Below are 15127 nucleotides of genomic sequence, written 5' to 3'. Positions count from 1 at the left end.
CTTTGGTCATCTAATTGATTCCTCCTCCAAATGTAATGGGCTTATGTTTCCGAGGACACATTCTTCCTATCTTATTTTTAAATCCAGAAGTAGCACTGTTGCTTACCTCAGGGGGCTGTCCTGATGCTCAGCCATCGTCAGCTCCACAGAGCCCCCCTCTTCTGGCTCAGTACTGCTTCTATCAGAAGTCCACTTTACTCTGCCACCCCAGGGGTCACCGGGGCAGCACCCCCTGGTCCACATGCTTGGATGACTTTCTCTCGAGCCTTTGAACAGTAGCCCCATTCCTCTGCTCACTGGCTCTGAGGAAGTGTGTGACTATCACTATTCTCCCTAGTACCCCAGTCACATGATGGTAAAGTTCAAGGAAGACATTTCAGTTGTGAATCATTTTACAAGCTTTTATTTCTTTTTTTAAAACCCAAAGAAGAAAGACATTTGAAAAGAAAATAGTCATAACACTAACATACACTGAGCAACACAACTGTGGAAGGCACTACCAGCAGTTACACCCACCTCCAGGAGGAATGGAAGCTCTATACACTTTCCAGAGGGCGCAAACCTCAGCATAGGCCCTGGGGTTAACTGTGCGTGAAAGTCTGAGTTTTCCCATAATTTTCTTCTTTCATAAAGAACCATTATTTCCTATATAGTTATATGCCTTTCTGTATATATGTACATGATTTGCTTTCCTTCTCAAAAATAAAATAGCTATCCCGTTGAGGAAGGTTCTGAGCAGCATTCGAGGTGGTTGCAGCAGGAGCCTTCACATAGAGACATGCAGGGCTGAGGAAGGACTCTCCACTTGCTCCCTTTACTATATGGCAGGGAGAGAGACTTTTTAAGGGAGGGAAATGACAAGGCTGAGCATGAGATGGCAGGTACCAGGGTTTTAGTGACTTTAAAAAATCAGAGTTGCTAGCTCAGGTGGCTCTGAAGCTCTGAAGGTGAAGCACAATTTGTATAAGAAGGGTCAGCATTCCTCTGGGATCAGGGCCTTGTGGACTCGGACTTAGAGAGGGGAGGTCTGAGGCTACATGGAGGAGTGTGGGCTCCAGCCAGCCCATGAGGGGCTTGGGAAGGCAGAGGGCATCAAAGAAATGGTCACTCAGAAGCCGGATTGGAGTGACAGTCCTCCCTCTGCATTGGAGTATCTGCAGTCCTGGCGACTTGCTGATATTATCTGGGTAACTTTTTTTTTAGTTCAGACATACACAAGGAGCCATTTCCAGTGTTCAGCCAGGAAGCTGGTCCTCCCTGTCAGTGTGATATGATACTGCCTCTTAGAGTCAAAGCCCAGTACCTAGATGGGAAAGTATGTGACCCTCGTCCCCCGTGGTGTGGAGGCGCTCAACTGTATCTCCCACACCACCACTGCCCACTTCCCACAAGGAGCAAGCCAGCAGCAGAGCTTTGAGCAAACACATCCTACTCCTATCTCTCTCTGAAAACAAAAAGGCACTGAGGTCAATGGGGCGGCCAGACCCACAAGTTCCCTAAGCATAGGGCCGTGGGCTGGCCGAGCTTCACAACAGAAAGGACTCCGATTTGGCTGAGTTGGAGGACCCCTCTGTAATCAAGGCCACTCCTTGGGCAGCACCTGGAAATCCTGTAGTCCTAGCAGGCAGAGGGACGCAGTGCTGGAGGCTAAGGAGGACACCAAGGCAGCCAGGCCCTCCTCTGTGCTCTAGCTCGGGGATGGCTGAGGACAGCGTGGACATTCCTCTGCAGCACTTTTTGGCTTTCTCTTACTGTCTGGTTTTCTGACTCAGCGGGAGACTTAAAATGGCAAATGACTGGTTCCCTTTGGCAGAACATGAGGATGATGATAAGATCAGCCCCAGATCTGTAACTTCAAATAGCTGTTCAGCACTCTGGGAGGCCAAGGCAGGACCTTGTTTCTAGTCCAGGCTGGGGAGCTTAGTTACGTTAGTAAGACACTGTCTCAAAACAAAACAACAAAAAAGGGCTAGGGATATAGCTCAGTGCAAAAGTGTGGGTTCTATCCCCAGTACTACAAAAAGCAAACAAAACTAGCTATTGACAAACACTTGCAGACACATGCCTCTGGGTTCACACGTTCTCTGTCTCAGGCGATTGGGGGGTGGGGTGCAGCTTCTCTGCAGACTCGGACCTCTGGTGCCCTGAACAGGCTCAGTGACTGGTTACTACCGGGAAGCTCACAGCATGAGATGGCAGGGCCATCCTTATGAGCATTCCCCCGCCTTCAGGGCCTGAGCTCAGACCTGCTGCAGAGTGAATAAATAAAGGTATTGCAAGGGGCAAATGAAAGAGACAGGGAAGAGGGGTCAAAGAAAGAACACATCTCTAAAACCTTTTTTCTTTCCTTCTGCTGGCTGGTGCCATAGGTTCCAGTTTGGTGACCAGAGAGGCAGCTTATTTTTGGTTTGGAAAAGGCTTGCAGACTGAGCGAGGGCAACACTGTTGGCTCCACACGGGTTCTGATCCATCCTTGGCAGAGTCTGTCGAGGGGCAAGGAGCCGGTGGTGGGGGCAGGAATTGACCCCTGCCCAAACCCTTGTCCATGGCAGGGGCTTTGTGCCATATCTGGAGTCACTCGGCAGACACAAAGGCCCCCACCAGAGATGTCCTGAGAAAAAGTGTCTTCCAAAATAATAATAATAAAAATAAATTCAAGGGAACTGGGAAGAGGAAGCAAGACCAGTTAGCCAGGTTTACCCTGGGATTCTCTCAAGGCTTCCTGCAGCTTCTGTCTGAACTTGTTGTACTTCTTCTGCACCTGTTGGATTTTGTCCTGCTCTTCTTTTTCCAGGATTGTGAGGAAGTTCTGGAGCTCAGGGATGGAGAAGGCATCCCACTGCATGAGGGGCAGGGGAAACAGAGGGACAGGTTAGAAGTGGCCTGACCTAAGGCCTGCAACCGCCTTCTTCACAATTCTGCGCGAGGTCCTGGGCACAGTTTGCTGCCTTGTGTCCGGCACTGTGTGGAAAGCTTGGGTTGTACATATCTGTCACCCCAGCAATAGAAGGGCAGGTTCTGGCAGCTCATGACCAAGAGTTTCTGGTCCATGAGCTGTATTTTCATTTTGAGAATTACTAGAGATCTTGGAAGACCCTCCGGAGGTAGGTGGAGGATGGCAGGGGGCAGTCTCCAGCTGCATGACCCAGAGCGCCCTGTCTACCGCCTTGGCCCATTTTATCCTCCACCTGAGAATAGGGACCATCCATGGTGCATGCAGAGCAGATGGGACAGTGCTCCGAGGAGAGGCCAGCCCGGAGCAGAGGGACTGGGGCTCTCGGGGTGGAAGGCAAGTCCCACTTCTCTCCAGCTGACCAAGGCAAGGGCCTGCATGGGCCCAAGTGTGGGAACTCCTAGGCTCTTGGGGCACAGAGGGAAGCCCTGACTTACCTGGTTCAGTTCCCACACTATTAAGTGAGGAGCCTGCAGTCCCCAGGGGGAAGGAGGTATAACCTCAGTCAGGGAGCTGGTGGTAGGGGCGTGGGCCCCCAGGTTGTTTTCCCCAGGGCCAGCAGTCTCCCAGCAAACTCATCTGTCCATTCCGACAGATAAAGGAGATGGGCATGGAGTGCCCTGGTTGCAGTGGGGACAGAGTTTACCTGCCCAGATCCTGCACAGCCCCAGGGACCTCAAAGACATACCCCAGGATCCCCCTGAACAGTGTCCACACACTGACCCCCCCTTTGCACTCACTGCTGTCCCGGGGACCCTACCTCCCAATCATCCAGGCTGTGGGCAGCTCTAGCCTGGTTTCACCCATTTATGCCACAGACAGGATGTTGTTCACCCCCACCCCGACCCCGGGAGGAAGTCAGTGTGTTAACAGGAGAGTCGGTGGCTCAAAAACATCAGCACCCAATGGAACCCATTGGAGCTTGCTGGGCCTCAGCCATCCTGGGGAAAATGCCTGGGCTCGAACCCACCAAGTTTCTAGGCCCTCTCTCCTGAGTTTCCAGAAACAAGGCAGAAGAAATCCTCTTTCCATGGGCCTTGCCAGACAGGCCCTGACCTGCTAGTCCTGGGGGCTGATGATCCTGGCTCAAACTTGGAGCCTTCCCAGCGCACACTCCCAGCAGGCACCTTCCCTCTGCTGCTGCACAGCCCCAGCCCCACCCCTGCTGATGCCGACCACCTGCCAACCACCTTTCCAAGCACCATGTCCTGAGGGCTAGGCTTGTGCAGAGGGTCCAGACTCACCTCCACCTCTCCAGTGTCATTCTCCTTAAGCACGAAGCTAAGGACTTCTGTGTCAGGCCCCGCAAGCAGGCGTAGGTAGAGGGGACAGTCGGCCACAGACAACTTCTGGAAGAGCACTACAAGCAGAGAGGAGAATGGCTGCTCACACTGGCAGAGAAGGGCAGGCCCAGATGGGTGGCACAGACTAGAAACCCAGAGGTGGGGCCTTCTAACTGGAAGGAGACATGAAATGCATCTGGCAAGAAGAGGTAGGGCCAGCCTCTGGCTCAGTGAGTGGCAAAGGGTTTGTGTACCATAACGAGGCCCTGGGTGCCACCTCCAGCAGACCCTTTATCTTGGGTGGCTGCTCAGAGTTTAAACTTTCCATTCATCTCCCAGAAGATTAGGAGTGCTGGGCAGTTTCCCTCTCCTTACACAGATTAGCAAACAGGAGCCTGGGGTGTGGTTTTCCTGCCTAAGAAGTTAGGAGCAGAGCACGCAGGCATGAGCTGCCGAGCCTAGCCTAGCTGAGATTGGCTCTTGCACAGATCTGAGCATCTGTGGCTGGCTGGATCCAGGTGCACAGAGACCCCTCCCTCCCTGCAGGGTGGCTGGGGATTTAGTGGCCGGCACAGACTCTAGGGAGGTGGTTCCCGGTCGGGAGAGCTGTCATACCTTGTCCGTCCTTGTGTACCCGCTTAAAAAGTGCGAACTTCTGGGGATTGTCCACAACCATGAACTTCTTGAGCAGCCCCTGGATGACCTCACTGACTGTGGTGGTGCTGCTGATGTGGAGCTGCTTGATGGCATCCAGTGGCAGGTAGAAGGACGTCCTCTTGTCTGTGGTGGCTGCCAGGTTCACTTCTTTGATGGCATCATAGATGGACTGAGGCCGGATCCCAGCAGGCACTGTCACTGGCCGCCGAAGCTTCAAATGCACTTTGATGAAACCCGTGTAGGTACCATCTTCGCTCTGCAAGGGGGAGGAAGTCACTGTGTTAGGGTTCAGGGAGGTGTACAGGTGTGATCATGTCAGGTCCATGCTAACAGCCACCCCAGGAAACCCCACCTGTCTCCCAAGATCCTTCCTGTCTCTGCTGACCTAGGGAGGCACAGGCAGGGACTCAGGGATGCAGAAAGGTGTCAGGAGGAGGCCCACAGCATCCACAGAGGACTTCAGGGCTGCTGAGGCTTTCCCTCCTGGGAGAGCTCAGACCTTGGACACCAGCATTGCCCTACGGTGTGTCCCCGCTCTAAGGGGCAGGGGCTGTGGTGGCCACTGTGGTTCGTGCCTCTGAACTGGGGCCCTGAAGCAGAGCAGGGCTCTGGAAGGCAGTCCTCAGACACCCAGGCCACTGGGTTTCCTCATATCTCTTTGTGAAGAATCCACAGCCCTTAAACCAACCCACCCCAACTAGTGAAGCCCCAAAGAGTCAGTTCTTCCAGCCACCGGCAGGGGGCAAGGTTCTGCCTTCTTTGCTCCCACTGAGGCTTCATTTCTAAACCCAGCAATCACTTCCCTTACCTCAGTTCTGCAGTCTAAGGGGAAGCAAGAGGAGTTGCTGGCTCCCCTGAGCAAGGGCTTCCTGGGACCAACTAATACCAGGCCCTTGGTCCTTGTGTGATTTGTTGCCCACAAGAGCATAATTAACTCAATTAGCATTGAGATGCAGAGAGCTTAAGAAAGTCTTCCAAGTTGCAAGCAGAAACGTAGGTGCAGTAGAAACTGGATCTGGATCCTATCCTAAAATCCGATGGAGGTCCCTAGAGCTTGCAGAGGCCACAGCTCAGGCTACCAGCCTTCCACAGCCCCGGGGTCCTCCAGGGCCCCAGAAAGGGCAGGAGGTTTGAGGGAGCAGCAGCGCCAGAGCAGAGGGGGGCCTGCTCACCAGCTTCATGCTCAGACAGTTTTTCTCCCGGCTGTTGTAGCTGTCGATCTTCTGCTTGATCTCCTGCAGTAGGGGCGGCTGCTGTGTCTCCTCCACAGGCTTGCAGACATTCTGGAGTGGACACAGAGGAGGGTAGTGTGCGGGGGTTCTCAGGATGGGGTGGGAACGCTCTCACAGAGGCCTCTCTGGCTGAGAAGAAATGAGCACCAGCCTCCATGGTGACAGGAATTGCATAGACCCTGGGCGAGACCAGTAAGGTGCCAGCCATCCCTGGGGAAGCAACTCAGATCTGTCTAAGCCTCAGTGTCCTGTGAAATGGGAGTAATACCTATGCCTCGTGCTTGTTGCAAGACCAGTGTGAAACATGCACCCCACCCCCACCTTGGCACCATCGCTGAGAAGGCTGCTATGGAGAAGACGCTTGTAGATGGATACAAAACAACCCAAGTAGGCTATGCTCTGTCTCCCCGAGGAGGCAACGATAAAGCTGGAGAGATAGGAGTGTACATGGGGTGTCAGCAAAAGCTGATGGGGATGACAAAACCCCAGTCTGGGCCCACATCAATGAGACCATGCCTCCCATCTTCATCAAATGAATGAGAGACCTGGCCGGGAGGGGACTGTAGCCATGGTTATAACCAAGGAAATAAAGCTTTATGGGGCGCAGGGATAGCCAGCACTACCCTGCATCTCCTCTCCAAGCACTTGGTGTAGCTGACCTCATTTAGCTCTCACAAAGCCCAACTCCACGGGATGGCTTGTTACTCCCATTTTACAGGGCATTTACTGACGTGCCCAAGGTCCTGAAGTCGGTGGTACAGAACTAAGTGGAGCTCGGACGCCTGTCCTGTACACCACATGATCTATTCCTATCCCCAAATGGGCAAAGGAACAATGGGGCTGGGGTGGAGATCAGTATTCCTCACTCGCAAGGGAGTTCAGGAGAGGGGCCTGGGGACTTGGGTCTGAGCAACTCTGTCCCCAGTCAGTTCTCTGGATTCTTTCAAGTTCACTGCCACCAGCCTCCTGGCTCTGTCTTCCCACCAGCCTGTGTGGCTGGAGGAACAGCAGCTGCTTGCCCACCACCCACCTTTAGCTGCCTTATCTTAGAAATCCAAGTAGACTGGGGTGGGGCAGGGAGGAGCCTGCCTGTTGCTGTCTGGGTTTGGCTGGAGATTTACGAGATCCTGACATCACACCCCCAACCAGTGGGACACAGTGGACACCAGCCACAGAGCCAGCCCAGCCTCCTCCATCAGCCAAGCCCGGGGTGATATCACTCCCACAGTTTGCTGTCATTGCCTTCTGTGATTTTCCAACTCACAGAGCAGATAAAGATGAAACCCCAGCTCTGGCTGCCCAGCCCTGAGCAGGGAGGTGAGCAACATCCTCTTTTCGTACAGCATCCCTCCCCACCCATGTACTCCCTCTGGGCTTTCTCCTGGCTTCTGGTGGTCACAGCACTGTGCTAGACAGTGGTACAAGCCTTCTCTTATGTGCTATCAACATTTTTTAGATTATAGAACTGAGGCCCTATCAGCTGGTTATGCACACTTGTAATCCCAGGTACTCTGGAGGTGGAGGCAGGAGGGTCACAAGTTAAAGGCCCAGCTGGGGAGATAGCTCAGTGGGCTAAGTGTCACCCTGACAAGCACAGGGACTGGCATTTGTGCCTGGCACCACATGCTACACCAGCCCTACCCCTGGGTATGCTAAGCCAGCCACTGAAACCAGGTATGGTAGCACATGCCTGTAATCCCAGTATTGGGGAGGGTGAGACAGGAGGATCACTACAAGTCCGAGGTGCAGAGTAAGACCCTGTACCAAATACATAAATTAAAAAAAAAAAAGTTAAAGGCCATCCTGGGCAACCTAGCGATATCATGTCTCAAAGTAAAAATGAAATAATAAAAAGGGCTGAGGGTAAGAGCTGAGTGCAAAGGCCCTGGGCTCAATTCCTAGTACCTTACACAAAGCACAAACCCAAGGCTCAGGCAGGTTAAGAATTGTGCTTGTGTCCTACTGTTAGTGAGTGACCGAGTAGGGACTGGAACCAAGTCCATCTAGGCCCAGAACCCTGGTTCTTCTCTCTGTGCTGTGTGGCCAGCCTAGGGCAGCCTCTTCTGGTTGGCCAGCACACAGCTCTCCTCATGGTCACTGAAACTGTGGCAGGGCTGGAAGGAGCCCGCTCTGACCCATACTCCATGCATGTCCAAGGGTCTAGATGCACTGCTCCAACTCTGGAGAGCCTCCCTAGGTACAGGGCCCACTCAGGCCTCTGGGTGTGGACGTTGTGTCCTGCTGAGGACTAGCCAAGGGGAGGCAGTCACTGGGAAGTCTCCTGTTTGCTCCAGGTGAATAATAAGAAGCCTGCACCTCACATGCTGTCCACATTCACTGTCCATTCATTCACACAGGGATCCCCAAAATAGAGTCTCTTGTTTGCCTTGGATCCTGGAGCGCCCCACCAGCTGGGCACATCTGTACAGTGCAGACCTGTCTGCCTATGGCCCTGTCCTGGGTCCCCCTGGGGGCCTCCAGCTACTGGCAGGTTAACACGGTACACTCTATACTGCCTGTCTCTGAGGCACACAGGCTGTTGGTCCTCAGAAACTGAAAGCTTTCTCATCCTTATCACAAAAAGACAATATTAAAGCAAGCCAGGCATGATGATGGGTACTGGTAATCCTGGCACTCTGGGAGGCGGAGGCAGGACGATATCTTTGGAGACTTAGTGACATAGTGAGACACTGTTTTAAAATTTAAAAAGGGCTGGAATGTAGCTCAATATGAAGGCCCCAGTTTCAATGTGCAGTACTAAAAAAGAAAAATAATAATAATAAGGTGATCAAAGACTCTAGAAGCCCCTGGAAGATCTCTCAGTTCCTGTAAGAAAAGGCAACTGTGTCTTAGCTTTCAAAGGTCAGTCTCCCAGGCCTGCTTTGAATAGAGCAAGTGTCAGAGCCCCAGTTTTCTCCTTCCTGTTCCCTTTTCTTCATCAGATAAGCTTATCTGGTCTCCCCCCCCCCTTCCCACCACAAAACTGAGAAGTGATGCAAGTGGCATCTGCCTTGAAGGGCAGAGGCAAGAGACTGCAGGCTAACCTCCCCTCTCGAGGTCTGATCCTGGGATCAGGAAGGGCGGGCTGCACTGCTCAGAGTGCCAGGTGTCCATGTGTAGCCAGTACTGCAAACCTCACACCCATGGAATGTCAGTGCCCGCCAGGGCTGGCTGCGGCCCACGCTGCACTGGCCAGACACGATCTGACACTTGGAACAAATGAATCACTTTCCCGAGTGGGCCAGCCAAGGAGCCTGAGGGCCAGCCAATGCCTCACCAGGTCTCTTCCCATCTAAGAGGTGGTACGGCATCCGGACTGCTGGTTTCCAGACTTGCCTGCACAGTGGAGTCATCTGAGATCTCTGGAAGCTTGGCTGCCTGGGCTTTTGCCACCAGAGATCTGTGATTTTAATTGGTCTGGGATTCGGCCTGGGTACAGGGAATTATAAACCTCCTGGGCAGTTCCGCTATGCTCCAGCATTTGAGAAGTGTGATAGAGACCTGCTCCCCAGTGGTTGTATCCAGCTGCAGAATTAGCACTTCCGTGCCAACAGATATACACTGCCCTGGAGCTTTACCTAAAAGGCAATTGTCCTCTGTACAAGAGATCAGTGTCACAGTGATCTCTCCAGGGCAAAGCAAAGACCCTGATTTCTATTCGCTTTCTAGGTTCTCAAGTCCTCAAAGTGAAAGATCTGTCTCTCTGTTCCTGGGCACTAAGCTGGATACTACACACATAGCATTTCCTCTCTTGGAGTGGCCCAAGATAGACAAAACAGGGAACTCTGTTATTACTTAAGCAGGCTTGGCCCTGGCCCGTGCGGTGTCTCTCTTAGGGGCTTGCACATCTCAGTGCATCTGGCCCAGAATTCATCTGCTCTGATTAAGCTCTTAGCATTGGTGGCAGATGGCTGAGCTTTCCCAGCACACCCGGCACATCCGGGTCACTGGTGAAAAAATTGGCTTGTCATGTGTTCCAAGCCATGGAAAGGACTTGTGACCTCTCATAGTTCTTGAGGTTCCTGGGGGTACAGTCCAAATGAAGAGGTACTAAGGTAAAAGCAGAGGTCACACATGCATATGTGCACACACACACACACACACAATGTGCACACACACACAATGAGGAACATCCCTTGCCGCTGAGGCTAACTCAGAGTAGTTCTACCATAAGACAAGTTTTTCTTTAACACAACAAGGCCAATTCTGCTTTCTAATCAATGCACAGCCCTAACCTTGGTCCGTAGCAGTGACCAGTGCTCTGGGAGCACAGCAAGTCCTGTGGCCCTGGACTTGCCAGGCAGGAGCAGGAGGTCCTGCAAGCAGTCAGCACAGGGCAGTGTGGACAGGGACCATGTTCTACCACGCACACTTTCTCCTGGCCTCTCAATCACACACACCTCAATTTTGCCATACATTTTATTCTCCTCCTTTAAAACATGTCAGTTTCTTTTTCCTGCCCACTGCTTCCTCCTATCCCGCCTGACTGTCCATCTGTCCATCCTGTCACTCTTTCCCTGCCCATCTGAGATAAGGCGGCCCTGACCACTCCAGCCCTGAAAGACGACAATGACAGTGACAACGATGGTGGCATTCATCTCACCTAACAGGTATTAGCTCGCTTCACCCTCACAGCAAACATAGGACAATTACTACCACTGCAGTCCATTTTACAGTCAAAAAAAATGGAGCCATCGTCAGATTAAGGCTAACCTTCACCTGGAGCTGAGCTTGTATTTCAATACACATCTACTCACACTAGCTTCCTGGTGGACCAGCCCTGGGGATTTTCCTTCCCAACTGGACAGAAGCTTCCAATGACCTGCACTGTACTTTCTCTGTTCCTCACCCCCAGTAGCTCTGAGCATGGAGCAGATGATAAACACTCTGAACCCTCAGTGATCCTCCCTGTTGCCTATGGTGGAGAGAGAGTGGCAGTGAGCCTTGGACTTCAATCCAGTCTGAGTTCTGTGAGAGAAGCTGGCACGTCTGTCTTACCTACCACAGCATCCTGGAGTCCAGGTGTGGCTTAGCACATAGCAGGTCTCAGAAGGGACACCAGCACACCTCCCCAGGGCAGATGCCAGACAACCCAGCCAATGGGTTTGCATCTCGGGGCTGCAACCACAAAAGACCTTCAGAATAAAGGGCACTTTAGGGGGCTGCCCTGAGGAACTGTTGTGGACATTCTAGGAACTCTGAATAGGAGCTTGGCTCCTGTCACTGTTTTTCTAGAGGGCCTATTTTGGATGACTTTTTTCTGAATATATAACCAAACTTTTTCTTCTGGACTACAGGCCAGTTTTGAACCGTGGTTTCCAGAAATGTGGGTTTGGTGGCTTTATAGACACTTGTATACTTCACAGAATCAAAAGATTTCAAGAACTGTCCACCATACTTTGAGAGAATAAATAACAAGCAGTTGTGCCTACCTGCATAGGGAAACCTCAAAATATCAGTGATTCCGTAGGCCTGCACTAACCGTGCAGTTAATACCTCATTTTCACAAACAGCAAACCCATGGCAACATTAAAAATGGATTCATGTCCTTAGACTAGATTGTAAGCCCACTGGGCAGGTACTGTGTCTGATGTTTTGTGTGGCACCTATCACATTGTTACAGCTCAAACGTTCAACAACAGTGGTCTTATGACTGTCCAAAAAAAAAAAAAAAAAGAAGGGACACCAGAGTGTGTTTGGCTTAACCTATAACATAACCTTAGAAAGTCTTAGCTAACCTCTAAGCTTCAGGCTCTTGTCTATAAATTTGGGATACAAATTCCTTCTTGCCTCAGGATTGATATAAAGGTAAAGTCAAATGAGATAAGAGCTATGAAAGTGTTTAGGAAATTATGGAGCCCATCAAGAGCATGGGCTGTTACTGTTGTCCCCAGAGAAGCATCAGCCCGCTAAGCCAATCAGATCTCTTACTTTCCCTGGGCCCTTGGGCTAGAGTGGTCCATACAGACAGAGCTGGATCCTTCCTTTGGTCTATACCCACAGCTGGCACACTTTCTCTGCAAGGGCTGGACAGTAAGTACTCCAGGCCCCGCGGGCCTCCAGTCTACCCCACCCTGATGCTTGTGGGATTTCTCGGGCCCAGAATACACTCTCCCACCCTCCCTAATTCCATCTTCTCCATGTCATTTTCCAGTGAAATTTCTCCATCCCACAGCTGGAGAATCTCCTTATTCTCCACTCTCCTAATAAATCAGAGCCTATGATACTTGAATCCCCAAGTGAAAAAAGGCATTTAGTGTTCTATCCCAGTGCCCCGTTTTCTCCTGAATCGTGCTTCCTCGTTTCCTGTATTTGTCTTCATGCCATAGTGAATGGGCCTCTGACCTTATGCTCCCCCTATGGATGCTTCCCACAGGTAGACAGACTTGATCATTTCCCTGGCTTGACTCATCTCCTGCTTCCGTGAGGAGCACAGCACTGGCTGAGGTCAGGGTGAAGGCAGGCAGCCAGGCTCACACACTAGCTCAGGGACTCCCCCAAACAGCAGCTGGAGGCCCCAGAGCCTCAGGTTCCTCTTCCCGAAGGGCTGCAAAGCACCACACGTCATGGATCTCGGCAGCTGCCTGCAGTGTAAGACCTACCCTGTGAGGACCTATGGAGGTGCCTTAAGAGCTACATTTGGCATCTAATTATATACTGTCTTTTACTGCTTAAAGACTGTTTCACGGGGCTGGGGAAATGGCTTGGTAGAATAAGCGCTTGCCTGGCAAGCACAAGGACCTGAGTTCAAAACCCTGGTTCCACCAAAAAAAAAAAAAAAAAAAAAAAAAAAAGACTGCTTCACATATATTAATCCCATATCCTCAGCCAGGTGTTCCCTGCAGGGAGACAGAGTTGGTGTCTGCTGCTCAGGCTTCTTTGGCAGCCACCAGGGACTCAGTTAAATCCCAGCTGACCAACCTGCAAGGGAGTGGCCAAATAAATACCTGTGGTCAGGTGGCAGTGGGGGCAGAGCTTCCTGAGAGATTCCCTGTGCAGAGCCCACTGACCTTGGACACCAGACAGCTGGCCGAGGAGCACCTCACCCTGACCTACACCTCAAGGGCCCATGTCAAGAGCAAGCAGGCTTCTAATGGCTTCGGGCTGAGGCTAGAAGCCAGCCTGTGGCCTGCCTTTCTGCAGCGTGTAGATGAAAGTATGAGGGCCCAAGAGACCCGTGACCTATGGGGAGTCACTACCCCCAGGACCTCAGTTTCTTCATCATGAGGCAGTACCAAGGGGGCTCTCAGGCCCCATCGGAGGCTAAGTTGGACATGCAGATGGGTGCGTGTTTTGTCCTGCTTCCTCTTCTCTTTCAGAGAACTGGGTGTGGGCTTTGGGCCCTCAGAAAAGAGCCAAGCCCAGGTGGAGTACAGCTGTCATCCTGTCCACAGAAGCACAGGCTGCTGCTGCCCCCCACCACGACCCAGCTCTTTTCTCAAATGCAGCTCCCCTCCTGTTCTCACTTCCTGTCAGCAAGACGCCATCTTAGCTCAAGTGCACCCATGAGTCTTTGCTGCATTTCCTCTTACCAAACCTATGGGCAGCGATTCTCTCACCCCTTTGTCAGATAACCTCCCAAAGCTTAGGTCAGAGAGGAGAGCTCCAGGCATGTCCTGCAGGAATATGCCATGACAGAGGCCTTTTGACTTTACACCTGGACTTTCTGCTGGGCCTGTCCTTAATAAGAACCTCAGAAAGCAAAAGCACATTACATCTGTCCTAAGCTAGGCCTGAAATGCCCAGGCCACAGTCAAGGGTCACTGGGTCCCTTTGTGATAGTCTCAAGAGATAGGAAAGAGGAAGTCCTGGGAGCCTCACCGCAGGCCCCTCCCCAGGTCCTGAAGGGTCTGTGTTCTGGCACTGATTCCCAAGTGCAACCCACGGCAGTGAGGCAGTGAACTTTTATTCCCAAGGCCTCTCTTTGGACCTGTCCAGTGATCCAAAAATACAAGCGCAGGGAACTCCTCAACTGCATTGCCCAATAGATGATTTGCAGCTGCAGAGCAAGGAAGGGGTTTTGGTCCCTGGGAGCTGAACTGGGGAATCTGGGCAGCCGGGAAGGCTGGGTGGAGGAGCAGGGTGGAGTAAAGGGGGATGGGACTTGAGAGGCTGGAGTCCCCAAAGACAGAAATGCAGAATGGACGGATGGTCAGTAAGAACAGTCAGCAGTCACTGGGTGAATGGCCTGTAAGTTAAGAGCTGTGAAAGGCACCTTGGGAGATAAGACAGATGGCTGCGGTCCTGTCCTTGGGGGCCCAAGGTCATCTGAGGAGGGAAGATGGACACATGCTCTGTGACACACCAGATCAATCTGGGACAAGAGGCCTTAGTGGCTTCTAGGAGCCCAGCCCAGCCCAGCATGTCCTGGAGCAGGGTGCAGCGCCCCCACCCTCTTCAGGTGATTCACACAGACCCGCCAGTGCGCAGGTGTGGTTCATCTGTGGTGGCCAGGACCAGGGGAGAGTAGCTCCACATGGGAGACCTGGACAGCCCTGCAGCCCAGAGCTATAAGGACGCAGCTTCAAGCCCCACAGTGTCTCATCATAAGACTAAAAGTCACAGGCAGCCCAGTGCTACTAGGCGATGGCTGAAGGCGCTATGTAAATCAGTGCAGATGGTCCCTGCTCCCCAAGAGTCCAGGCCCAGTCCTCGGTCTTCTGTTTGTCTGAGTCAGTCTCGTCCAGACTCTGGCTTCACTGCGGAATTGTACGCATGTGTAGTGGAGGGTAAGTGAGGCTGCACATTGAACGTGCTGACCCAGAAACGCAGTGACCGCTCAGTAAATATCTCCTAGGACACTGCCATCACGTCATCACCGGACAGCGAGTCACGGTGACATAGCCTGGGATCCCAGCACTCTGGGAGGCTGAGGCAGGACTATCACGAAAGTTCAAGGCCAGCCTGAGCTACACAGTGAGACCCTGTCTCATACTAAATAAATAAGGTTCTGGGCTGGTGAGATGGCTCAGTGGTCTAAAGCACCTACTTAGAACAAGCTT

The 15127-nt window shown here is 52.2% G+C and overlaps 1 protein-coding gene across 2 annotated transcripts in view; it reads right to left on the bottom strand.

The window, feature by feature from the left end:
- Positions 1-374: 374 nt before the first annotated feature.
- Positions 375-15127, bottom strand: part of Rassf5 (Ras association domain family member 5) — an 84472-nt gene continuing 69719 nt past the window's right edge. For both annotated transcript variants that reach the window (XM_004641139.3, XM_004641141.3), the window contains 4 exons: positions 6066-6176; positions 4852-5149; positions 4198-4313; positions 375-2839 (listed from right to left, as the gene is read on the bottom strand). In XM_004641139.3, coding sequence (XP_004641196.1) covers positions 2687-2839; positions 4198-4313; positions 4852-5149; positions 6066-6176 — 678 coding nt within the window. In that variant the 3' untranslated portion in view covers positions 375-2686. The remainder of the gene's footprint in view (positions 2840-4197; positions 4314-4851; positions 5150-6065; positions 6177-15127) is intronic.

The sequence above is a fragment of the Octodon degus genome, unplaced genomic scaffold (genome assembly GCF_000260255.1).
Source record: "Octodon degus isolate 3935 unplaced genomic scaffold, OctDeg1.0 scaffold00131, whole genome shotgun sequence".
Taxonomy (NCBI): domain Eukaryota; kingdom Metazoa; phylum Chordata; class Mammalia; order Rodentia; family Octodontidae; genus Octodon; species Octodon degus.
This window is presented reverse-complemented; position numbering and strand designations above follow the sequence as displayed.